Source organism: Tachysurus fulvidraco, chromosome 26 (assembly GCF_022655615.1).
Source record: "Tachysurus fulvidraco isolate hzauxx_2018 chromosome 26, HZAU_PFXX_2.0, whole genome shotgun sequence".
In the NCBI taxonomy this organism is placed as follows: domain Eukaryota; kingdom Metazoa; phylum Chordata; class Actinopteri; order Siluriformes; family Bagridae; genus Tachysurus; species Tachysurus fulvidraco.
In genome coordinates this window covers 7,633,823-7,661,788 of record NC_062543.1, presented here as the reverse complement: position 1 = coordinate 7,661,788, position 27,966 = coordinate 7,633,823, and the positions used below count along the sequence as shown (strand labels likewise).

The 27,966-nt window shown below is 36.7% G+C and overlaps 2 protein-coding genes and 1 long non-coding RNA gene across 4 annotated transcripts in view; 1 reads left to right on the top strand and 2 right to left on the bottom strand.

The window, feature by feature from the left end:
• Window positions 1–27,232, top strand: part of pou2af2 (POU class 2 homeobox associating factor 2) — a 69,978-nt gene extending 42,746 nt beyond the window's left edge. The window contains exons 1-5 of one of the 2 annotated variants that reach the window (XM_027165560.2): window positions 19,902–20,389; window positions 22,832–22,932; window positions 24,203–24,245; window positions 24,396–24,697; window positions 25,958–27,232. In XM_027165560.2, coding sequence (XP_027021361.1) covers window positions 20,377–20,389; window positions 22,832–22,932; window positions 24,203–24,245; window positions 24,396–24,697; window positions 25,958–26,377 — 879 coding nt within the window. In that variant the 5' untranslated portion in view covers window positions 19,902–20,376 and the 3' untranslated portion in view covers window positions 26,378–27,232. Of the gene's footprint in view, window positions 1–19,901; window positions 20,390–22,831; window positions 22,933–24,202; window positions 24,246–24,395; window positions 24,698–25,957 lie in introns of those variants that run through there. The other variant, XM_047809132.1, reaches the window with a different exon arrangement.
• Window positions 17,403–18,351, bottom strand: gig2o (grass carp reovirus (GCRV)-induced gene 2o). Its single transcript, XM_047809133.1, has one exon. It carries the CDS (start codon window positions 18,084–18,086, stop codon window positions 17,781–17,783), a length of 306 nt encoding a protein of 101 aa, XP_047665089.1. The 5' UTR covers window positions 18,087–18,351; the 3' UTR covers window positions 17,403–17,780.
• Window positions 25,689–27,920, bottom strand: LOC113655182. Its single transcript, XR_007139579.1, has 2 exons — window positions 27,660–27,920; window positions 25,689–26,352 (listed from the first exon to the last, which is right to left on the bottom strand). It is a non-coding gene; the product is annotated as an uncharacterized LOC113655182 (long non-coding RNA).
• Window positions 27,921–27,966: the final 46 nt, after the last annotated feature.

The following is a 27,966-nucleotide window of genomic DNA, read 5'->3' as shown; positions in this document are numbered from 1 at the left end:
CACAGTATGTTCTCATGCTGTGTTTAGGCTTTACTACTTTCTCAACCCTTTTTTGGTTATATTTCCTATGATCCCCTGTTACAACAGGGGTGTGTATGTTTGATCTGATCTAATATCTGACCGGTGAAGATTTCAATAACATCATGTCATGAGTCAACACAGGGAATTCAATTAAAAAATGATCAAGTATTTTTATCACAAGCCAGCTGATTTATAAATATCTTATGTTTTATAATGTATACGAGTGAATTTCTACTTTTAAAAAATAAGTTTGGAAAACAAAGGAGTGAGAGTAAATGAGAAAGATGTCCAAATTAAGGCCTGGTGCATGACAGGTCAAGAATTTGTTCATACTGTGTCATGTCAGTAAAATTTCTCTTTACATTTCAAGACCTGTGCATCAAGCCAGGATGGCATAACTCTGCTGCTTGCAAATCTAAGGAAAGGACTTTATGAAAATGAAGTGGAGAACCGACTGTGAATTAGCACAGTATTGTCCTTTCTGTCTGGTGCAGGGTTACAAGATTATGCCAGCAATTTCTAGCCATGATTCTTTGGGTCAATCCGCAGCCACATTATACATTATATCATAATACTAAAACAGTTCGTGCTTTTTTCAGAATATAAATGGAACTAATGTGCAGTCCTTATGCAAACCCCCCCCATAAATAAATAAATAAATAAATAAATAAATAAATAAATAAATAAATAAATAAATAATAATAATAATAATAATAATAATAATAATAATAATAATAATAATAATAATAATAATAATAATAATAAAGAAAAAGAAAAAAATTAGGGAGGAAATATTGTGCAATTCAAATGACAGGCCAATATAATGTCCAAAATGCAACTTAGAAAACACAGCAGGACATGTCAGAATGAACACATAACTGTTTCTTTTCCCCTTGTTTTCCACTGCATTATGTGTGTGTGTGTGTGTGTGTGTGTGTGTGTGTCTGTCCATCTGCCAGGGTTCCAGGGTCGCGTGCCTTGACTCCACAAATAGCATCCAGCATGGAAGGCATTTGTTTAAGTTAGCCACTCACATTATCAAAGACAGACACACAAACACACAGTTAACGAGACAGACGCACATTTTTATGTCTGTACTCGTTTACTCACAAGAAAAACACGGACTTACTTTTTCCGTATACATTCATACATGTGCGCACACACGCGCACACACACACACACACACACACACACACACACACACACACACACACACACACACACACACACACACACACACACACACACACACTTGCATCTCCATATGCACATAAACAAACCTACAGCCAGGAGCAGACAATATTTAATGAGAAGCAAAACAGGTCACCCCCTGTGTTTGACAGACATTTCCCTCTTTCCCAGAATTCTACTAGATTTCAGGAAGAAGTTCCAGATTAAGGCCCCTATTACCACACTTGACACACCTCTTATCATTCTTGAAATTTGATATATGGAGTATTTATGATTGCATGCACTACCAGGAAGTCTTTTTTTAGCTGTACAGGGAAAAGGTTTTATACTGTCCACACCCTTATTTTAAATACTATTGTGGCCCTATATATTACATACAACAGGTTATTTCATTTAAATAAACATTTTGTGTTCATTTTGTGCAGTTCTGACATTATACGAGATGATATTAGACCTCTGTCTTATATCAAAGTCTTATAATTAATAAGGAATTATGTAATTTTGTGTCGGGACTATAATGCAAAATATTGTATTATTTTTATGTAACTGATTTAAATAATATTAAATTTATATTTTAAAAAAAAAGAAAAACTTCAAGGTTATTAAAAGGGGACTCAGCCTTTTGTTGAAGTGATGCACAAGTGTTTGGAAACATGAGAAAAGTATGTTAATTGGACTAAAACTTAAAACCTGAACTCAAATAAACAAATATAAGGTCACACTTAAAGGCAGAAATAGAAGTCCAAAATGCTTGATAACTAAAAGTAGATTTTATTTTCGGAATCTGGCAAGTGGTACAGGTACATCTGTTTATTTTCCTCTAAGCACACTGAGGCACTGAACAATTTGTACACAGTCACATCCTAGATATTTAAAATCAATTCAATTATTAAAGAAATTTTAAATATGCATGAATATACAAATTCATTTGTTTCACGTGTACTTACACTGGAAACCTGTGCAACTACTTATTTACACAATCATTTCATTATCCAGACTGATGTTATGCCTATCCAGACTATTTAGTTTTGGTGAGCCTGAGCCTATTGTAGCCACAGGTTCCTGTTCTTGGCTGACCAAAGAGGAGCCAGACATTCTGCTATCGGAGTTCATCCACCTCAGTGAGTTATGCATATTGTGCAAAATGAGTTGCTTTTCTGTTCACCATGGTTGTAAAGAGTGTTCAGTAGAGCTAACAACAGTTAGCAAATCTACAATGGGGTGGGGTGCGGGCTGGTGGGGGAGTTTTCCTTCATTCTGATGTTTGATGTGAATATTAACTGAAGCTCTTGGCCTGTCTGCATGAACTGCCACATATTTGGCTGACTATATAAGTGCATTTTTAAGCAGGGTAATAGGTGTTCCTAATAATAAACTAGATGGTGAGTGAATACTGATAGACGAAGCTTAGTCTATGATCTGGTCATCATGTTCCAAAATGCTTGCTTGTGCTAAGACATCATTTACCATCCTTCAGCAGACCACAAGGAACAGCCTGACTGTTGAGTGATGGGGAAAATCAATTATCAGCTGTCTTTGTTGGACCCACATCACATGTAGCTGCCACGTCTTCTCATCTGTGCAATGGAAGCCAGCACATACCACAAGAAGTGATGTTCCACATATTATTTCTATTTTTTTCTCTTTGTCTGTGTCTTCTATTGCTGTCTTCCGCCACTAAAATGAAACATTTTATTGAGTTTGATCCATGTTATAGCAATGTTGCCAGTACATAAAAAATGGCCTGTCTGAGTGTTATATAAGTCTGTCCTAGAACAACAAGCAACAACAGGAGAGCACCAATACAGTATGTGTCCTTAACATTTTATCACCTGGGATGGAGGAGTTCAGTCCTAAAAAGACTAATTGAAATCACCGGGATAGCTCAATAATGTGTGTGGTAAAAAAAATAATAAAGGAGAGTTGGGTGCAATTTAGGGTTTGCAACCAAATGCTTTAATAATACCAAAAATCTCTTAATTCATATTTTAAATAATGGCATAAAAATACAAAAATGCAACAAGAAAAACTCATAAAAATTAATTATCAGCATATAAACTTGCTTTGCCAAATCTGCTGTATTGAGCTAAATCTGTAAATATCTTTTAAATATTTCTTTCTTGTTTATATATAAAGTAAAGACAAGAATGTCTTGTGCCTACTGTTCCAAAATGGTTTAAATCAGTTCAGTTTTATTTGTGTAGCAACAACATTTTACAACAAAACACATGGTCACAAAGCTGCTTTGCAGAAATATTGATGTATATTTAGATCCCTAATGAACAAAGCAGGAGTGAGAGTGGCAAGAAAAACTTCCTGTGATGGCATAAGTAAGAAATCTTGAGTGGAACCAAACTCAAAAGCAGTCCATCCATTTCTAGGTGACAGTGGATAGTGGGATTATATATAGAATATATAATATTATATATATATTCTTTATGATTGTGGCCACAGTACATATTTGTCCACTGAAGAAAGAATAACTCGGGCATAAACTGTTTTTTATTTTTTTGGGAAGTATTTTTTGAGACCATCCACAGCAGCAGATGGTGAATTTACTGACTACTAAGTAAGCAATCTTCCAAAATACATAGACACCACAAATTTTTAACTGATAACTCAGTTGACCTAGTTGTGTGTTCTTTATTGCTAAAGCATGAAATGACGTTAATTATAATCTTGATGAACTTGACAATCCTACAATAAGAAGCAGTTTCTACTATTGATTCACTTTTTAGTCTGGTTCCTCTCATGATTTCTTCCTCAAGTGTTCCTACTGGCATCCCAAACCTCAGGGAGTTTAATCCCTTATGTAGCACATCTGAACATCTTTTCAGGAGCTGTATATGGCTGGTATAATAACTGGTTCCTTAAATCTAATAAACTAAATAAACTTGAAACTGTGGAGGCTCACATGGAGATTCTGAAGAATAATAAGAACAGAAAAAGAGGGTTGAGGTCACTGTTGATTCCTGAGACATGATGTTTTTCTTCTTGCTTTTTCTTCTTGTTTTTTTGTTGTTTTTTTCAACTAGCCTTTCCAATAGGACCCTTTACAGCCGACTAACTCGAGGAACCACATGACCTCATGCCATACACTTTGTAAAAGAACCAAAATGGGATATTTAATATTGTATTCGTGGTCAGTTAAATGCAAAAATAGAAAAGAAGAAAACCTGTCCACTATGCTGCATTTTGCATAAAAGCAATTGACTCAAACACTTTTTGAGACAGAACATTTATGCAAAGTATTTTATACAACTGAAAACCATGATGAATTCTGAAAACAAAAAGCCAAATGGTTTAGAATTGTTAAGTCTCCGAGCAGTGCCAGAGTACCACCTGCTGTCTGAACCAGACATCACACAACATGTGCACAGTACTTCAGTCTCACGAGGCTGTAATAAAGTGCAAAGGTTTGCACACCTTATTGTTTCTGGGTCAAAAAAAAAATTGGAAGCATATCATTATTTAACAATTTTGCACCAAAGAAACTGTAGCCCAAAGTATAAAAATATGGTACACAAAACAGAATATTTGAAATAGTCTGAGCAATTTCTCCTGACCTGATTTGAGCTAAAAAAAATAAAAATAAAAGGGAGACATAAGCTCTTAAACAACTTTTTCCATGATTATTTATTAACATACGCCACATTTGTTCCTTGTAAGAATGAATGATTCTTGAACATGAACGTGAAACCAAAAGAACGACTAAACAGACTACAAAACTGAAGCATAAACAAATCCAACTTTTATGTTTACTCTAAACCCGTCTGTCCGTTTTAAAGATAATCCTAATTTTGAGAGATTCTATCACAAATTTTCTGCTCAGATTTTCTGCTCATGCATCTGTGACAAATTACTTAAAATGCTGCAGCTCAAGCTCATATCTGATCAAATGATTCAAAATGACTAATTCTAGTGATCTAAATAAAAGTATCATTTCAAATGTGAGTCACTTCATGCACTAATAAAATATGTGTCCAGATATACTGGAAAGTTTCTGTTTAGATGCTGTAAAACAGACCCACAGCACAAGATAATGTCATAGTGTACAAGAACATGCAGACATGAACACACAGAATACTAAGATGTTTTTGTGGTGAGATGAGGGCAGCAGCAGAAATATAGCTGTCCTTTGAGTGTCTATGCCACAGGATGGAATGGAGACCTCTTGATCCACTATTCAGAAGAAACCAGAGCTGTTCTGTAATTGAGCATTAAAAAAAGCCCACTGAGTGACCTTTCAGCAATGCCAGTTTACACGGCAGAATCATTTAGCACATTCCCCTATCTGGATTTGGATTTTGCATCCAGTGGGACACGTATCCTTGAGAGTGTATACGAGACTGCTGATAATCAGGAGACTAACATTATCTAAATAAGGTTCACTAACGTGTGACGTATGTCTTCGTGCATTCGTCCTGGGAGTATAAGCCTGTTTTATTCTTAGCTAATGTAATCGGTCACCATTTATTCTCGGCAAGATCTGTGTATGTAATACTCAAGCATTATTTGATGGACGACACCAGACAGGAACAGCATCACTTAGAGCTAGGAGTAGTATGTCTGGTCCCAAGTTAACCTGTACTTCACTTTAGATGCTCCATACACACTGAAGAAAGAAGTACTCCCAGTTAAATCTTGTGCTTGTGCTACATATGTTACAAAAACAAGAAGAGATTGCACCTTAAACACATACTAATATAGATCATGCCTATGAGTGTTTAGTCGATATTAGCATGCAAAAATATGAGCATTCTTTGGATACTTTTTGCATTTGTAACATTTAGCAGACGTCCTCATCCAGAGCAACTTATATACATCTTATTTGTACAATTAAGCAGATGATGGTTAAGGGCATTGTTCAAGAGCCCAGAGAGAGCAGATTGGCCGAAAGGGGATTTAATCACATGGCCTTTTTATTCGTGGCCCAAAAATCATATCCATTTCTTTACCTTCATCTACCTTATCTACTTAACTACCCATTATTAAGTAATTCATTATTCAATTGTTTGATTAATTAACTGATGTTATGACTACATCTGAAGCTAACCTCAATCTAGTGTTGGGCCATATGATAAATATGTCACATCATGACACTTAGTATGTATCATGATATGCATATTAGCTAACAAAACCAAAGCAAAACATGGCATTTAAAGGGTTTTTGGACACAATGTAAGTTTAATGCCATTGAAACTGAGTGTGTGACTAGAAGTGGTGTGAAATGGAAGGTGGTTCCAAAATCCCAGCAGATGATTGGTGGGGTGGTCAGGGATCTCTGTGCATCTTTTTTATATACTCTTTAATATCTTGTTGCATTGTGTCCTGTCTGAATTTGTTTTCCACTAGGCTATGGGTGCATGTGATGTACCTCATAGATTACCTCCCTCTTTCTTGTGGATCTTGGTACAGATGTTTTATCCATTTGATATGCTGGCAGTGTGAGGTCAATATACTGTCCCCTCCATTATTAGGTTGCATGGGAGCAAAAAAAAAAGACACATGTATAATTGACTCTGGTACTTGGTGAAAGTGTGGATTTTGATAGATACACATAAAGGAGACAGCCTTGCAGTTCTTTGAAGCCGGTGGGTAAGTAATTGAAACGTTAAAAATGTTGTGTCAAGAAATTGGCCCACCGGCTTGGTGAAGGTTGAGCCTCTTGGCTGTCTACTACTGATTTACACTTTTTTTTTCAGTCATGATGACAAAGGGGTTGTTTGAGCCACCTAGCCAGTGTCTCCACGCTTCAAGAAGCAATTTAATGATGAGTATATTTTGATTCCTAGATTGCCTTCTTTGTTGCACTTTTGAGGGTTAACTTGTCTTTGGGAAAGGATTGCCCCAATTCTGGCCCATACACTTCAACCACAAACTTCTGCTCAGAATCAGATTAGTATAAAATAAGGACCATAGTAAATATTTGAGTCTCAGAGACATGAGTTTCACCTAAACTTGTTGGGATGGTGCCTTGGATAGAGTGTCTTTAGAAGTTTGTGAAGCCCGGAAAGTGTATTTTTTTTATCATCTCGAGTTGGGGCCAGGAGGTGACAGTTTCCACCTTATCCTGGTCCATTGTCACCCCACACTTGTTTTTGACATAACTTAGGTACTTCACAGATGGTTGGTAAAACTACTAATGTTTTTATAGTAGTTATTGAGCATGGCCCATACCTGGGTGATATGGCCCCCTCAGTCTTGAAGCAGATCACAATGTTGTAATGACATGTGTTCATAATGAATGCAGTCTTCCACTTTCTTTGCCTCTAGGGGAGTCATACATGCCAGGAGTTCTATGTGTCTGGACTTTCTGCATGGTTGGATAGACATGGGATAAACAGATCATTTTAACAGGATTTCCAGGAGTTTCGGGTCATGAGCTCACCCCATTTTCCTGAGATCACTGGATCATGAGCAGACAAGGAGACCTTAGGGCTATGAAGTGAATGCGTGATTACATGATCATGAAAAAGTGTTTCCCTGTGGGGAGAGTGTTTACATTTGGAACATCACCAAATGCAGTTGGCTCTCACAGCCCAAAACTTCATGTTCAACTAGTGCAAATTCCATGGGCCCAATAACTGCATTGATAGTCAGTGAGTGAGTGATGAGATGGACATTGTGGACTGAGCAGATTCTCAGTTTAATGATCAGTTGCATGAACTAGTTATGGGACAGTGTGTAGTCCCTGCACGGCAAATTCACTGAAGCCTTGCTTGAATACTGTTTTTTGCAACAAGGGAAGGCCTGGATGTAACATCATTTGAGCGTGCAGTTTCCCCATTGGGGTTAAGAACTTCTGAATGGTGGAAACCATTTGCTGAAGGTTAAGGATCCAATTATAAAGGGTTTATAGGACACAATGTGCCAAGAAAATGAGTTCAAAACTAGAATGAGCATGCCCTCTGGAGGTCTGGAGTGGGATTGTTCAGGTTAGATATCATACTCTGAAAATGGTGTCATCATATTCTTCAGTGCCTCCTAACAATAGTCTCACTGACCAAAAGTAAATATAAAACAATTAAATAAATAACATGGGAAAAAAAATCGGAACTAATACTGAATAAAAGCTGCAAGTAAAAAAGTAGGTTTCTTCAAAGGGAGCAGCCAACTGTCAAAACTGGAAGATATCAACCATCAAGATGTAAAAACCCACAGATATGCACACACAAACAAACACACACACATACACACAGACATACACAAACACACGCACAGTGTAAACTAAAATGATGGAAATCCCCAACCCTTATAACAATGGAAGAAAATGGCCCACAAAAAAAAAGATCTTCCAGGAGATCCCACTGCAATGTTCTCAAACTTGATCTTCTGAAGAATATCTGTTTAGGGACTAATGATTCAACAGGAAAGCAGACAGCTACAAACACATACTCATTCAGACAATGTTTTAAAATCCTTTGCCAAATGGAATAAACAGATTATTGGCAACTCCATCAAGCTGTCATGCTCAATGATATACGTTTAGGAACACACATACAGATGCAGACTGTCCTGAAGCACTCTCAAATTGACCTGAAGTGGCCTATTAACAGGCCAGTTTAATACTTCATTGAGAAATGGGCCAACAAAGCCCTGATTGCCTTTAATCACATAGGTACACATTTCATACTCAAACATTTAATCCTGTTGGCCCAAGGGCATCACTGCATTTGTGGCCAATATCATCTGCCTGAGACATGCTAGAACAAAGATGAAAAGCAAAAAATGGTCAAGGTCTTTTTCCCTGATTCTAGATTATCTGATATATGAATGTATCTTCTTTTTCTTCACCTTATTCTTCTTCCAATTTCCAAGAGTCCCTGCCTTTCTAAAGTACCCTACTGTGGCCCATGGCTCTGCCTGACATTCAAGCATTTACCAGATGCAGCTGGTGCAGAACTGACATCTGTCCTTGGCTGGCCACTCTGTAAAGCAAATACTAAAACTGAAAATCATGTGCATTTTATAACTAATAAATTTTCCACAGTTTATAGACAAAAGGCAAAATAAATTAAACTGACTGCTTCTTGTCATCAGGTACACAGAAGAAAGCACCTCTCCTGATGAGCCAAAAAATAGCAAACCTTTATTTAATCTACAAGGGAAGAGTGTAATTTAAAATCTTGTAGTGTTTAGGGCTTTATGTTGTACATCTTTAAGTAACACTTTACTTGCTTAATATGGTTACAGAAAACCTACATAAGCTGCTCAGGGCAACTGACATTATTATAAATTTAAATAAGTATCTCACGTTGAAACTTATTTATTTGATTTTTATGTCAATGAGAATATCAAAATAAACTCCCTGTCCATTTTAATAAGAACGCCTGTATGTCTGCTCATTTATGGCGTTATTTAATGAGCCAATCATGTGGCAGCATCACAATACATACAATCATTTGACACATATAAGTTTCTAGAGTTTACGCAGATTAGTGCAAAACACAAAACGCTGAATGAGCAATAGTTCTGTGTGTGGAAATCCCTTGTAGCCAAGATGTCTTTTTGTTTTTCGCATTATTACACCGCTAGAGCTTGTTGTGTCTGAAATTCTCTGAAAATGAGTTTTTGCTGAAATACACAAACCCACCCATCTGGTACCAACAATCATTCTGTGGTTAAAATTGCAGAGATCACAGATTTTCCCAATTCTGATCTGAACATCAAATGAAGCATTGTGCTGCTGCCACATGATTGGCTGATTGCACAAATGCACAAGTGTACAGCTGTTCCTATTAAAGTGGCTGGTGAGTATATACTGTAAGTGAGTCATTTTGAATCATATTATCATATCATTATTATCATATCATCATATAATGGTGGTCATGCGACATAGCATGCCAAGTGGGGGTTAAATTTGAAAAGTCAAGCTCAGTTGATGTGTTTTATCATCATTCAGCCTGGGAAATGTTCTAACACAGTACCAGCTGTTTGGTGATATTAGATGAAAGACTAAAATGTAATATTTATCAATATTTCAGCAATGAAACTATTAACTTTGAGCAATGAATTACAACATGAGGTTTCATTGATGGCATTATGTAAATGATGTGGAGCAAAAAAGGACAGATAGACAATCGTTTCGAATTATTGTTTGAAGCTGTTTTGGTGTGCTTTCTCTGAATAACTATTATTGTAAACAGAAAAATCCTTTAATTCAACCAGAAACACTTAATGTACAATTATGCCATCTGTCCTTTTGAGTGCTTTGATCGGACAATGTGTGGTTGAGCCTGCATTTTGTTTGTCCTCTAAAGGCATTTTGGGTGGAAAAAGGAATGACTAACCCTCCTCATCCATTACCTCTTCATGACAATTCATGTGTGCCTTCTCAATCATTACTGATGGTGTGTTATGGATGGGTCAGTGTAGTGGCCTAAAAAATAGCTAAAAAGAAGAAGAGAGCTATGCCCCCTTTCCACCAGAAAGATTGGGTGCTGGTTCAGAGTGCTGGTTCGAAGTTGGTTCCTCTGGCGAGCCTTCTAAGAATCGGTTTGCCTTTCCATTGGCTAGAGAGCCATGGACTGCCTTGGTGGAAAAGGGGCACTAGTGAGTGTGGTATGAAATTATATTTTGGTCACTGATGAAGCTACAGCATGGGCTATTATGAATTCAGCCCCAGTGTTTCTTTTCCTTTCTATTCCATGTTTCTTTCCATGTTTCTATCTGTGTATCTGTCTTTCTTATGACCCTTGGTGGTGTTGATGTACTTGGTCCCACAAAAGTTCAAAATAATCAACCTTGAGACATTTGTTAACAGCAAATAATCTGATGCAGGAAGCCAAAAATGAAACATTATACTGATGTCTTTTTATCTTTGACAGACAGGGGGCTTAACCCTGCTGGTCCATTTATACCAGCTGCTTCTGTCATAACATAAGCTTTATGTCACCACAAGTCTATCTCACTTTACATGAGTGTTCTGCCAGCTTGATGTCAACATAAATCCGTCATTAAGACAGCTTATCAGCTGATGCCTGTTGAAAGGTTTCTAACTTTATAATAAAAAAAAAAAGTTTGTGTAATATTGTTAAGAACAGCATGTACAGGTGACATAATCTTAGAAATATTACACTGAAGTAAAGTGGTATCGCTATATCCTGCTTTGGTTTGGTTTGGTTTGCCCACAACCTCACATGCCAAAACCAAATACTGACCCAAGTGTAAAGGGTCAAAGGCCCAAAACCAGCTCCAGAACATTCTGAGCCCGAGACACCAACTTTAGCTGGCTGGGCTCCTTTAAAGATCATTTAAAGCCACACCCATGCTAACTATATTCAAAATCCATTACCATTCTAAACCACAAACACATAAACAGCCCAGTGTTGGTGAAAAAAAACCCACTAAAATTATTAGCAGGGATAACATCATGATTAAGAATAGAGCCATGGTGGACTGCCACACTCCTTCTGGTTTTGGCTCACATACATCCTGTTCTGTGCATGTCAAAGGAACAAGAGGTCATTTTATATAAAGTAACACCACAGACACACTAACAAATTACTGAACATTAAACCTTCAGGATTTCTAAATGATAGGCATATATAATACATAACATACGACTGTAAACATTTTTGTCACCAGGGTTGTCAGTGGAACCTTTTTGCCCCTAATTGGGTTATTTTTGAACAAGGTTACAGGTGGGAAGTGTGAAAGGAAAAACTAATTAAAGAAATCAGGGACATCAGAAGGACACGAGGAAAGGTTATAATATGGATTTTCAAGTCAGATGACTATATTTTCAAGTCAGAGAAGATGATAACCTGTGTTGTTGTTTGTTTGTTTTTTTCAACCAGTGAACAAAAATGAAGTATACATTAACATTAAGCATTTTTATTGCTTAAGCATGTTTTTGCGGTTTTTGGCATGTATTTGTCATTCAGTCATGTGAATCAGTACATTCAATAGAAATTAACCTTTAAAGTTAAATTGTCCAGAATTTGGCTTAATTATGTCTTTATTTGTCCAGACTTGTACAGACAGCTATAGACAGAATATAGACAGCTAATCAAAAAACTGGTTGTCAAGGCCTGGATTAAATCTTTGTCAGCATTTTCTGAGACAAAACTTTTATTTTGCCTAGGCAATAAAAAGGCACAGCAGGAGATATGCTACTCCCTCCAAATAAGGGAATGAAAAAAGATTTATGTTACACACTGTTCTCATATTTATGCATAATTATGTTTGCTGCTGGCAAAAGCACTAGTTAATCCAAATCATAAAAAATCACAGCATTTAGATTATCTTTATAGCATTGTTGCTTGCAAGTATTTGGCAATTAAGCAAGTTTCCTAAAAACATACGAGTTTTATTTTTTTATGCCTGTTCATACTCAGTAAATGACTATGAAATATTCAAAAGCTGGAGCCTGGTGAAAAAAGCCAAAAGAGCTGAAGAATTGCTCACTGTGCGTGCAAACAAATATTAATGTTGGCATCTTAAGTGGGCAACATTAGTACAGAGACAGAACATCCTGTAAAAATGCCATTATCATAACCTAGAGGTGCATTTAGGGTGCACTGTACTACCCTTACTAGCAAGACTTTATTTTGAGCTGTAGTAATATTCTCCGGGTTAGATCATTTAAGGCCTGCGATTCTTCATCATCATCAAGAAATGATTAGATGCTTCTTCTAGACTGAGGAGCCAAAAGCATGTTGTATACAAAGAAGCAATGTTTACAGCCTGGAGTTTATTAATGTCTAAATTTGGGAAAAATAGTGAATTGTGACATGAATCAACTGCTCTCTAAGTCCAGATCACCATTTAGTCTGTACTGATGCATGTTATTGGGGTGCCAGAGAGTCTAACGCAGCAATATAATCGTTCACAACACGTCATGTCAAGGTCATCTCATAAATGAAGATAAGTGATTACACAGACCAAAAGAAAATCTGGCAAACTTATATACCGAGTTATCATCATGGCACACTTTAATCTCTTTATAAAAGTTTCTTGAATGCCCTGTGAAAGCTAACGTGTGTCTGGTTCTGACAAATGACGCAAACTGTTGAATCCAGATACGAGGCAGCTGATTATCTTGTTGGCCGGCTGTAGCGGAGGCCTTTGGTCATCTGAGCCAATTTCTCCACTTGACTTACAATTGCATTCCACTACTACTTAAATCATGCACATGTGATAGGCCCTCCTTTCAGTTGTTTCAGGAACTTTGGTGAAATGGCAAACAAATAGATAACTTCTACACTGTCGCTGCAAAATGTGAAATACGTGTTCCTTTTACAGACGATGCTTTGATGTGAGTCTTTTAATATGAAAGACTGCACTGTCCTTTCAAGCATGATTAACCAGAAACCATGTCAACAGTTGTAGTTCATTCATTCATTTTCAGTAACCTCTTTATCCTGGTCACTGTTGTATTCGACCTGGAACAAGACTTGATCCTGGAATGTACCCTGGATAGGACCAGTCCATTGTAGGAAACACTTTCCACACACTTTCTCCCACTGCTCACTGCATGATCGTGACTGTAGATCAAAATAACATCATATTAAATATAACATAAAGCAGCCATTGTATGTGAATTTCAGAAACTATATTTCATATTGCTGATGTTTCATATGAATTTGCAGCGTGCCCATGTCCACCTTTACATTAGGGTTGAACTATAAAATAGTTCAACTATAAAATACTATAAAATATTATATACTGTATACTATAAAATAAAAAATGGGGAAAAAAGCCAAATTATTTCCTTTCAGTTACTGGAATTAAGGTTAGAGGTAGATTTTGGTGTGTGTGTGTGTGTGTGTGTGTGTGTGTGTGTGTGTGTGTGTGTGTGTGTGTGTGTGTGTGTGTGTGTGTGTGTGTGTGTGTGTGTGTGTGTGTGTGTTTTCTCTATAAACCTGCCAAATAGCAACTGAACAGTATTCTGGATGATTTCAGTTCACAGCCAGTTCCTTTGGTCCTTTGGACCACATCTGCCAGGGCTATGTCTGCACAAATTCACCCTTTTGCAGCCTAGGATCTTATACAAAGAAACAATAACTGGAAAGCAACCATCTGGACTAATGATTTATTATAAGAACTACACATGCTGTTAAAATTAAATTAACAAACCTATAATAAATGAAGACAATCCTTAAGCCCTTTGAGGATTGTATATGTTTCATCTTAAGGTATATATATATACCTTATATATATATATATACCTTATATACCTTATATATACCATATATATATATATGTAAACACTGTTTGCTGTAGACTTCACTTTTATTTACTTTCTTTATATGTACCAAATGATTTATGTTCTTAAATACTGTAAAAAGTATACCTAAGACTGAAAATTGATGTCAAATATATATATATATATATATATACGTATATACGTATATATATATACACGTATATATATATACGTATATACGTATATATATATATATATATATATATATATATATATATATATATATATATATATATATTTGACATCAATTTTCAGTCTTAGGTATACTTTTTACAGTATTTAAGAACATAAATCATTTGGTACATATAAAGAAAGTAAATAAAAGTGAAGTCTACAGCAAACAGTGTTTACTCCAAAATCCCCTGCTGTTTGATCAGCCTCGTGTGTGTATGTGTGGTGGAGGGACAGTGCCCTCATGTGGTTAATATACTGTACTGCATGAGTTCAAGGCTTAATTCTCAACACACTGCACACATTTCTTAATATGTTTGCTGGAATGTAGAACTTTTCATATTCTAATTTATTGCACATCAGTTCATGAACCTTCTTGAATATAGTCATATAGTCATCTGGCATCTTATTATATGTCTGATTATACACTTACAATAAACCAGATCTATAATATTCAGGTAATCTGTAATTATTAAACATGATTTTTACTCATTTCAGGTTGTTTTATTGGCACATTAAGCGGAAGAAGAATTTCACACATTATTATATTTAAATCACATTTAATAAAGGCATTCAAACATTACAAAAGTTAAGAGTACTTTTATATCACAGTGTATTTGAAGTATGAAAGTATTCTAGTATGAACACTTCTAGCAAAACATTCCTCTTCACAAAACACTCTGGCCGCCTCACTGAAGCATTAACTCTGAAGTGTTGAGGCAATTACACTGGAAAACCTGGAATGAATTCACAAATGCATGAAGTTATTTTATTGCGTTGTACCAGAACACACAACAGCACATCCACTAATGCCCTGACATAACACAGATAGGTTGTAGAAATGCCTAAAGCAGAGTGAGGAAGATGAAATCTGTTGTACAATTCTGTTGTGAAATTGGAGCAGAATGAAATTGGAGTGAAACTGGAGCCTGAAATTGTGATCTTTGCTGAACATACAACATTAATAACAAATGTAACTTTCTAAAGCCTCTTGTCTTGGTTAAAGCTCTGTATGGCACTCACAAAATTCCAATACTCTTTCGGCAAACTTTTGACTTCTGTCAGCTCGCCTACAGCTTCAGCTCAGGGTTCAGTGCCAACATAATTTACTGCACCTACCACTCTGTTGGAAACCAAGGTGCAATACTAGCATGACACACTGACTTACCTACAAGTACTGTGGATCGCACAGTCAAGCCTTTTTTTTTCATTCTCTAAGTAGAGCTGTCAGCATCCAGAGCAGATACCTGACAATAGCGCAGAACGAAGGCACTGAAAAAAGTTGATTATTGCCCAGTGAAAATTTCGGCAAGACACACATTCAAAAAAGGACATGAAGCCTCATCTATCACATCTAGTCTTCAGATCCTCACATATTGAGAATTGAGACAAACATACTAATGATTCGATTAGCAAATTATTCCCTTTGTATTTGCTGACAGAAATGCAACAATTATTTTAACATCAAGTATAATAGAATTAGATAATAGTTACCTAATAGCTAGCTAGTTACAAGATACTGATGGTTAGTATATTATGCTTACTGTAAACTAATCATTCAGTGTGAAAAGACTGTTATGTTTATTTCAAATAAACATAACTACAACTCAACTACAGACATATTTTGAGCTTAATTATAATATTTAGGAGAGATAATCTCTCCGATTGTATCTATTAATCACACAATTATAATGCATTATAAAATAACTGATATAGATGTATTCATCGAGTAACTGGAATTTTATTTTCTGCTAACCCTGTTAATGAAAATGAGCCGATTATCTTCAAAAAAGAAGTCTGGCACACCAAGTAATCAACTTCAACTACAGATGCGGCTATCTGTACACTAAATGTAATTTAGAACCAATACTGGATTATGCTTATTAAATAATAGCCCATGGTGTTTTGTTTTTATATCACCAGCTGTCAATGAAGCTCATCATCCTGTACTGCACAAAATTTCAAGAAACCTTTAGTCATGAATTTAATTTACATGTTACAGGAATAAACAGGTCAAGTCAGTGATCAGGGTATTCCCATACAAATACACATAATGCATAACTTAGGCTATGGTAGCCATTGCTACAATTAAATATCTTGATCCATTTTTAGATTTCAGCCAGAATTGGAAGTTGTCTAGACTGGATTTTTTTTTATGTAATCTCTATTATTATGCCCTTGGAAATACAAACTTATGGTATGTTGAATAACACACTTTTATTCAACTCCGAACAGATGCTCAGCTTTTTCAAACCAGTCTAGCACTGGTCTCAACCAGATGGCCTGTGGAACTTTCTGTGTCTGATTAAGCCTAAATAAGGGAACTATGTATAAAAACATGATTTCTTTCAAAAACAAAATCAGTCGTTTATACAATTGTAAACTGTTTTTTAAAGTAGACTTGATAATCTTATAATTTTTCATACCTTACTATTTTTCTGATTAAGTAAATACAATCTTCTTGGTCTGTGGACACTGCATGAGTGTAAACTATGGAATAGATACTTTATAGTAAATAAAATCACATTTGATTTGTGAATTTCTGGACAGGTTTTTTTTTTTTTTTTTTACCAGGACCTTACTGTAGAAGGTATGAAAGCAAAACATGCACAGCTCTAGTTGCAACCATATGCTTTTTGAACCCCGATGGCAAGCCTTCTTGATGTATTCCTATTTGGTTACGTCCGTAGGCTATAGGTCAAAAGGTTAGTTTAAGAATCCCATCAATTATCACAAACTAAAGAAAACACAGATTTGAGACAAATAACAGAAACTTTTAAAGATGTAAAGCCATCGCATCTATGAGGCACCATATATATATGGTGCCTCATAGAAATACCCTTTATATTTTTATTAGTTGAGGCATTGAGATAAGTTGCACTTAATTGCATAAATTGCACAGGTCACAGTGACTGACCTTTAAAGGGATTACAGTGTATTAATTACTTTTAATGTTACCTGACTTTTTTTTAAATATTTCCATGCACCTTTCTGATTAATAAAAAAGACACAAATATATAATCTTGGAGGTATCCCCTAAGCCACAAGTCATAGTAGCCAAAATGCAGTTTACAAATCCTGGGGGCCATTAGCTCAACACACCACATGCTGGCCCTCCAGGACTGGATGTTGGGAAATATCCTATCACTGGCTGTTCCCTTGTGTCGTACACACATGCTCTCTCTCAAACGGACAAATTCTTCCCCCCGCATTCCCAGCAATCATGCAACTCGTGTGGTAATGTCGGTGCGCTCTGGCGGCATAATGGACACTCGTTGCTGCGCGTGTGTGTGCGGATGAGATCACGCAGCTTGCGCCGTTCGCTCTCACACGCGGAACACGCCACGTCGATCACAGTGATGCGGTCCGGGTCCCAAACACAGTCCTCCTCTCGGCCAGATTTGATTACAGAGATATTACTGTTTGGAGGCACCCATGCGGAGTCATAGCAGTCGTCGTTCCAGGTCGTGCGCAATGGATGGTTGTCCATGTCAATTTTGATCACTTTGCCACTCAAAGTCACTTCTTCTTTGTTTTGTTTTGTACTCGACGCGTTTGCTTTCGGTTTAGTACAATGCAGTCAAACATAAAAAATTGCTCTTTTCACATTCGGATTAAGAATCAAGAAACTGAAACTATTTCTGAATGAATAACTCAGTCAAGATCTGTGTGTTTATCTGTATTTAATACTCATTAACTATATGTGTGTGTGTGTGTGTGTGTGTGTGTGTGTGTGTGTGTGTGTGTGTGTGTGTGATGTGCATGTATATAATAATATGATATATAATCAAATAAAATATATAATAAAACAATATTGCAATGGACACTTCCAGCATGATAATCCACTGCATCACAAAGCACAAGTCATTGGTTCCATGAATATGGCACTGAGTTAATTTCTCAGTGCCATATTTTTCTCACTCACCAGATCTGATTCCAAGAAAGTACCTTTGGACTGTGGTAGCCCTGGAAATTTGCGGCATGAGAGTTCATCTGACAAATATACAATGATGTGTGATGCAGTGGTGTCAACATGGACCAGAAACTCAAAAGGATTTTTTCCAAACACCTTTTGGAATCCATGGCAGAAAGAATTGAAGCTGTTTAGAAAACAAAGTGTGTCCTACCCATTATCATTATTGTGTTTTGTAATAAAGTATCCACAAAAACAATCTCTCTCTCTCTCTCTCTCTCTCTCTCTCTCTCTCTCTCTCTCTCTCTCTCTCTCTCTCTCTCTCTCTCTCTCTCTCTCTCTCTCTCTCTCTCTCTCTCCCCGCCTCCCATTTTAACACCTAATGTTTTCAGACTGTAATGTAAAGTCGACATATCCAAGTTGACAGGATAAAATTTTGTTTCATTGTAGAAGAGTTCTGTGAACAGAGTGGACTTTGGCCTATACAAAGCACAAAGGCTCTGGGTTGCCAGCAGGGATAGTGGGATGAAAGGTACTCACAATTCTAAGGGCCCACAGTCCATAGGGGGCCCAAAAACTCTAGTATTCTGTATGGTTATGAAAGATTTGTTGTATACCTAACAAGTTAATATAAGCTAGCTACTTAAAAATGAGTTTTAGCAAAAATTGACATTTATGCTAACTCTCATTAGAGAGTCTAAATTACCTAACTAGATTAGATTAGATTAGATTAGATTAAAGGTATTCCCTTGAATCCCTTGAAGTATTCCCATATAAAAAATAGTTCAGTCCACTATGTGTGCAAATGAATGTGATGAGCCTACTTAAGTTGATTTAAATAATATGTCCAAACAAACAACAAACAAATAATCATATATATCAAAAGCAACAGGAAAAGGGGGAGCAAGGCAATTAGTATCGAAGTGACCCACTGAAGGAAACTGACATGTAGAGTTTATTAGAGTTGCCTATTAATTATTATTATTATTATTATTATTATTATTGTGTGTGTGTGTGTGTGTGTGTGTGTGTGTGTGTGTGTGTGTGTGTGTGTGTGTGTGTGTGTGTGTGTGTGTCCGTGCGTGTGTGTGTGTGTGTGTGTGTGTGTGTGTGTGTGTGTATGTGTGTGTGTGTGTGTGTGTGTGTGTGCAGATGGAAACTAGAAAGAACATGACGGATAAATATAAATATAATTGTAAATTATTTTAGATCATTAAAAAGAAACAATGGAGATATCCTGAAAAATATTTAACAAAAATAAAATTATATGTAGCTAAATTATAATCCCACTCTATCCAGCAACCAAATCCGATGTCTTTAACGCCTGCGTAATAGATTTGATCTCCCGTAGAAATGGGTGTCCAATCTGGCAACCCGTGTACGAGACAGCAGCAGCTACATTGCGTAGTTTGACAGGAGAAATGTGCCGTTGTTCACAAGAGGAAAATCCCAGGTCGTGTGTGTTATCATGGGGCGTTTTCACGGAGACTGTCTTACATCTGTTTATAAATTACTGTTATAAATGCTGAAAATTAACCTCGACTCTCATGTTCCTTATCAGCCCAACACGTGTGTCCCATTTTTCCATTTTGCTTCAGCACACGATTCGTCCTCTCCTAATCTAGCATGTTAGCCTGGGATGCAAATAACCGAGAAACGTCCTGCAGCCAATTATTTGCATGTACACAAATCATGAAGGCATGAGCAGGGCCACCAGGAGGGAGGTATAAATGTATGGGCGCGCTCACCTGGGCCTCTATGAGCATGTCTGCATATGGCTTTTAAATGGCTCACTGTATCACTGCTGCTGGACTAGAAAGCCAAAGTGACCTCCTGCAAGCACACTGTAGCCCATAAGCCACAAGTCATGATGGAGACAGGTGAGAACTCACTTTATTCACTTTATCTTCTTTCCTATGTTCATGTAATAACACGTTCTGTGTATAGTATTATAATCAGAGATGTATTCTGTAAAGCAGAGACATTATATAACAGATTTTGCTCGACTGAACAAGCTATAATATTTATTGCAAAAAAACAAATAGTACTAAACTGAAGCTTTCCTTGTCACAGGGGCAAAAGCCCAAGGGTTCACTTTTCTTCTTTAAAACTTTGGACTTTTATATATATATAGTTTTAGACTATTTTTTATGACTATTTTTGTATGAATTTTGACTATTTTAAGTATGTTTTGTGAGCATTTAAAACATTTAAATGTTGTTTATGGGGTTCGTAATGTAGTAAGAAAATAAATGATGGCATTCAGTGTGACAATTGTGTCCTACAAATTTACACAAATCCCTATATAGGATTTAACAACTGTATTCCTAGTTGATTTAGGTTTCAAAATGAATAACGCAATATATCAGTGAACAAGAAACAACTGAAATAGGAAATAATATTTTAAGGGCCTTAATTATATTTCATAGCTTCCTAGCAGTCTAAGGCCATGGTTTTTCAAAGACTTCTCAGTGCTTCCTTACACAAACACACACACACACACACACACACACACACACACACACACACACACACACACACACACACACATAAACTCACACACAAACATGCGTCAAAGAATCAAATATGCATAAAAGCTGATTCTACAATGTTCATATATATCAAACTGTTTAAAATTTTGTACACAAACAATATTTGACAATGTGTGCTGTGTATGTATTCCTTTACATTTGACTTGACAGACAACAGAGCTTTGGCCGTTGCTTTACGTCACGATTGCACGATTGAGCTCTAGCAACCACGTAAACTGTAAATCCTTTAGAATTTGGTTATTTACTGAATAAATAACACTCTAGAATCTATTAAGCCAATATATTCTGACATCAAATATTAAATCATATAAAACATATCCTTATCTAGAAGGAATTATTTATTAGAAGTAGTCTTAAAAACTTCAAAATCTTTGGTAACTGGACAACAAATATATGTTTGTGACTCAAGTTCCCCACAGTAAGGGGTTTGGAGAACAGATGTTTGGCAATATGTGTCATCATTCTCTTTTTGCTTATAGTCACACTTATGAAATAAGGGCTAGCTCTTCCCATGAAACCATATATTTGTGGTTATAGAAACATTTAGGTTACATATACATATACATATATATTTTTCTTTAAATTAAATAGCTGATTATGTTAATTGTTCTAAGGTAGGCTTATTAATTTTATGAAGTCTTGTGGGATCTCTTCCATGATCATTTTAGCCGTGTTACCAAACCCAAATGCGATAAGAGAGTGTAATGTGTCAAAGCTTGTATTGTTTGTGTTTATACATCTCTGCATATAAATATAAAAAAGTTTTTTTGTTATTTTACCTTACAGAACCAAGCTACGCTTATTTGAAGTCGTGTGTATTGTCCACTGCTATCATATGGCATATCCAATAATCCCAAAGTTTCACTGTGTGTGTGTGTGTGTGTGTGTGTGTGTGTGTGTGTGTGTGTGTGTGTGTGTGTGTGTGTGTGTGTGTGTGTGTGTGTGTGCATGCGTGTGCTTGTCCGTGTGTGTGCATATATAATTACATCCTGATAATAGATTTTTCATGTTGCATTCCCAGTGTTGTATCCAGCTAGTTATTTCTGTTACCTGACTCACTGTTACCACAACCAGGAAAGAATGTTACATATTATCATGATTCCATGGAACATTGTGCGAGACTAGCGAGTGGTTTCTCTAAAACAAGCGCAAACATATAAGATCACATCATAAAATGTTAAACTGTAAAAAGTTTGACTTTGCCGTTTCAGTCAGATTCCCCTTTTTCATCAGGCATTAACTGGGAAGAAGGAAGTAGCATTTGTCATGAATTGGTTAGGCTGAAAAGTCCTGAAAAGTATTTTTTTTCTTAAAAAAATATTAACCTGGTCATTTAATCTGTTATAGCATAGTGTTCTGACCTTTGTGTTGCTAACATACATAACATCTAAATATCATTGCTATCTGTATAAAAAAATATCATTTTACGGTTAGAAAGATATATCTTTTCATTCTAAGACTAGAAAGAAAACTGATCTTGTTGATACTGAACACTATTAAATGTTTCGTTAAACGCAGATCATATGAAAGCTTCAGGGTGAACAAAAGTAATAATAACCTGTTAAGCCTTCACCACACCTTGTGTGTTAGTGCCAAAGAACAACAATATAATTGCGGGAAAAAACACAGTTCTGGTCTCAGCCTAAACAATGTTGATCTTCTAAATGACTTTACTGTTTATTTACTCTCGTAATAACCAGTTAATCATTAATCATTTTAATGGGTGTCGCAAATAATAAAAGTACTAAATAGATGTTTTGTGTTCAACAGAGTATTCAAAGAGAGTGTACCAAGGTGTGAGGGTCAAGCACACAGTCAAAGACCTGCTAGCTGAGAAACGATCAAGGCAAACAAATGTACCACGATTCAGCGTAAGTTTTCATTATTTTCTATTCCTAGCAGAGACCTTTTATACGTTTATACATGCTTATTTATATGCAGTGTTTTTACATTACTGATGTATACAATCACGTAATCCTGACATATAGAGTAATACGTAGTATGGATCCCATACAAAAATGTCTAGTAAAGTAAAATGTTTGATTCTGTATATAAAACCTAAAACTTTGGGAATATGTAGAGTATCATCTATAATATAATGTGAGCATGTGATGGATGTGTTGGATGTCTCTTGTCACGGCTGAGAGATCGGTATCAGATGCACCTGCCCGCACAAGCACAAGTCTTCCTGAAAGGGTCCAGATAAGTAGTGCATTGTTGCAGACAGACGGTTAAATGTAGCATTAGGTCACTGCCGAGACCTTAACCTCAACCAAAGACAAACAGAACAGATCATTCCTTGTGCTAGGCTTGCTGCTGCGTGTACACAGACACCCCTTTTCCACTCCCTTCCCCCTCCTTACTTTGTACTAATGGCCCAAATCGAGCTTCATGCAAATTTCACAGGGGCAAGTGCATGGCACTAGCACACAGTCCTGCCAAAGTCAGGACCGGTAGTGATCTTCTTAAGTATTTAGTTTCATTTCATATATTACTACATCATTTAAACATAAAGTACATGTCTCAGTCTTTTCAGAAGTGTGAATTAATACTCTCCATCGTTACTATGTTTCAGAAAAGTTAGCATAAAGTATAACTATTTACCTCTTAACACATATATCAACAATACAACCCCCCACCCCCACCTCCCTAAGTATTATCTATTGGGACATGCTCCCAGTCATCTGATCATTTCTTTAGACCCTCAAGGAGCACACAACACCGGAGGCAACCGTGCACACACATACACACACACACACACGCACAGACACACACGCACGGGGTGGTGCTATTGTGACACTGGCAAATCACATTCAAATATCCTACCACAAAATTTGCCTGGCTTTCAACAGAATCAGCTTGTGTACTAGAGCCTTCCTGTCTTCGACTCTGTGTTCGCACTGGCTTTGTGAAAGCAGAGTGGCACGCCAGGGATTTCATACTAATGCCCCACCAAAAAACTCATCCACCAACGTTTTGTAAAGTTTCACAACACTTTTATTGTGTAAAGCACATCACTGTATTTTTTGAGTTTATACACATTATCAGAAATGCGGTTTAATAGGTTTCTGTATTTTTCGTGACTAACGCGCTGCCCTCAAGCAATTATAATTATATCTATAAATATGTGTGGTTTTTCAGGCTGCAGCCAGTTCCTCCCAGCCTTCTTTTGTACAAATGCCAGGTGAGTTCATCTTGTCCTTCATCACCTGATAAAGTTCCTACACACCACTGCCTAATTAAACATGTCTACTACCTGACGGCTGGAAGTGATGACCGAGCTAATTCACTGACATTCAGTCCAGTAACTTAGACTTCCTGCTTCCTCCTGTAGGTGCTCACATGCTTCCTGGATACTACAGCATGCGCAGGCCTTTCCTTCCTGATTCCGAGCTGTGCCACCCAATGAAGCAGTACCCCTCAGACTCATACTCTTCTGCTCTGGGCACCAAGGCCTTCTCTTACGAGCACTCGTCCAGCTACCCCTCTTTCATTGACAGCTACTACCAGCCAGATTCGTTCGGAGATTACAGGAGTGCGACTGCTTACACAGCTGGCGGAGGGTCACTGTTTTCCCCGTCTGCACTGTCTACACTGCTGCCTCTGTCCGGCGAGACATCATCACATCTGCTCCTGGTATTGAGCTGTTCATTAAAGTTCCAGTCACATTAAAAGCAAAAACGTGTGCTAAAGAGAGGTATCACAGGCTGTGTTAACTGATATATAAACCTACTGTTATTATACCCTTAGTATAATAAAAACGTATTATCCCTGATTAGTGTTTTTTTATGTCAGAATTATTATAATTACACAACGATGGCATGGATGGTCAGCTGTTAGAAATTCTATGGAAATGCACACAATGACATACCATCATTCAGGCAGGGTGCCATAATTATTAAAGAGTCAGCACTGTGCTTCATTTGAACATATACATATACAAATAATGTCAAAGCCTTACATTGTACCCAGAAAATGATTATTAGAGCTTTTTGGAACTATTTGTAGTGCAGTTTTTTAGTTTTTGAATAGATACTTGTCAGTTATGGAATATTCTCTCTAGAAATGTTTATGTATAAAGCTCTCCTTTAAAGTATTATATTAATTTAAACTAATATCTTTTCTATATTTAGCTACTTTACTAAGCTACTCTAAAGTTCATTTAGCTTTGTGCAGGTTGTCACGCATTATGACTGCTATTGGGTAAATCGGCTAAACATTTCTACCTGCTTTTACTCTGCCTTCAACATATAGAATCAGATCTTTTTCTGGTTCTGCTTGTTTACAGTCTGACAACATTCACTGCCAAGGTTGCACTTACAGAAAACATTCGCAACACAAAAGTTGCAAAGGTTTTTGGCAAATTTAACAAAAAAATTATTGGAATTCTGACATGAGATGTTACAACATTCGAAACAATAACTAGATTGATCTTTTAATTCCTAATTAATAACCCACTTGACATTTCTCATCATTTGGAGCCATTTTCATCTATTTATAGTTGGTTGATTAATGGATGTAGATTTATATATTATTTTCAGTGACTTTGTGTCTGTCAGTTTTAGAAAAGCAGAGATTTTTGCCCCAAAATAAAACTGGTACATTAACAACAGTTAACATTAAAATCTAAGCAGGAGAATCACTGATTTATTATGTTTTTTGGCCTTTAGTCTCAATCTCAGCTTCTTATTTAGTTTTTCCATCATAAAATGTAAGAGGTCTGTAGTTACAAAAGTGGATTCAACTTATGGTGGAAGTTTAAGGGGTTAAAAGTAAAGAAACATAATCGTCTTATAGTCCAAGAGAAATATTGTGTAACACATTCTCATATGTTCTTTCCCAAGCATAACCTCATGCTTCCTTTGTGATATGTTTTTCCCCCTTAATCTTCCACAGAGAGATCCATGGGAGCAGCCTTCAGAAGATCACGTCAGTCAGCCGGAGGTTCTTTGCCCTGAAGGCACAGCCCCGGTGGCAGATTCTCCGTCTCTGGGTGCTGATTCGGGCAGTTCCTCTCCATATCGGCTTTCGACGAGCCGCAGCAGTGGATCTGTCCCCTCAAGCTCCCAGCCTTACACTCTGCAAACGCTGGAAGATGTCCATTACCCAGCAGCCAGCTACAGCTCAGCCTCCAGCTACTCCTGCCCTCCATACATGACTAATCCGGGCGATCTGACCGTGGTGAAGATGGCGTCCGTGTCTTCAGACGAGGCTGGTAGTGGTGTAGCATCTCTCAGTGACACTACTGCTCAAGCCTGGGCCAAAGATGATGGAAGCAGCTCGTGGATGTCCTATGAGACAAGGCGGGCTTTTTAAAAAGGCACTGAAGCCTTTAAGCGGATGTAGAACTGAACTTATGAAGAAGTTATAACCTGAAATATGGCACCCAAGAACTGGTGGATTTTCAGCTGAAGTTTGCATAAAAGCCTATATTTAATGAGGTCTATAGCTGTGAAAAAGCTTCAATCTTGTTGTTGTTGTTTTGTTTTTTTCTTTGTAGAGATTAGGAAATTGATTTTAACATGACCTCAAATGAATACAGGTTCCTTTTGGATTCATTGACAGTTATTATGATTAGCTCTAGCAAATAATTTGTGGGAGGATTTAGTAATCAACAATCTTTCATTAGTCTGTTTCTTTTAAGAATGGTACTGATATATTAAACATGTTTCAGACTAGACATTTTACACCAATATGAAGGTTAAGAGCCTTTGCTGGAGATATTTTCTAATATATGCTAATGCTGACATTTTAGATTTATTTCAATTTTACATTTTAGACGATAATAGATCAAATTACACAGGCTTTGCAACTGCTGTAAAACTACACTTTGTCTATCCAAACATTGCATTTTCTCCTTCCTTGGACAGACAGGAACACCTGAAACTTGGGTTAATTATTATATAATTATTTTTATATTATTTCTGTCAATACATATTTGTCAAGCAATAATAGTAAAGTGGTGATGTGAGGGTAAAAACAAAAATTATCTGCATATGTTCTAGTACTGTTGTGCATCCCCGCATTATTAGGGACTTCATAGGACTGGTCACAGGTAGTTAAAGAAGTAGAAACAGAGATAGGTTTTGCAGTTCATATTGTTTGTCTTATGTTCTTGTGTCAAGAAAACTATCAGAGGAAAATAAAAGACTTTTGTTTAGTCACAAATGATGCATGTGATTTGTAGGCAATTGTTTTCTCAGTACCAGACATATTTGCATGTTCTGTTTGCCGGACTTACGATCAGTCCTATTTTTATTAGGTTGTCTTTTTATTTATTTATATTGTGCATTGTATGTTTTTAAAACTCTCGCTGTCAGAGAGGGGTCAAGGACCCAAAAATACTGAGATTGTCTTTATGTATTTATATTACTGTAGTGCCACAATTAACTAAGTCACTTGATTTGAATGTGTTTAATCAAAATGTCAAAAAAGTCAAGCCTTATATTAGCTAGACAACTAACTAGAATGTTGTGGATAGCATCAGACTCAGAATCAGAATCAGGTTTATTGGCCAAATGTGTTGACACACACAAAGAATTTGGTTCCAGCTGTTTGTGACTCTCAAAAGTACAGACATAAATAACACTATACTCACTCACTCACTCATTTTCTACCGCTTTATCCGAACTACCTCGGGTCACGGGGAGCCTGTGTATATAAGACAATGCAGATGTGATACAATAGACATTATGAGTATTAAATATGAATACAGAATATATGGCATTCTGTTACATATTTAAACAATTGTATTGATGTATAAACCGTTGGATGTTTATAAGATAATTGCAGTTAAAAGGTTCCTAGCCACAAACAAAAAGAAACACTGCCTTAAGGAGCCATTTGGCGATCAGTTTATGGACATGACCTCTACTAGGTGGGCGATTCGTTGCTATGACGCCAAA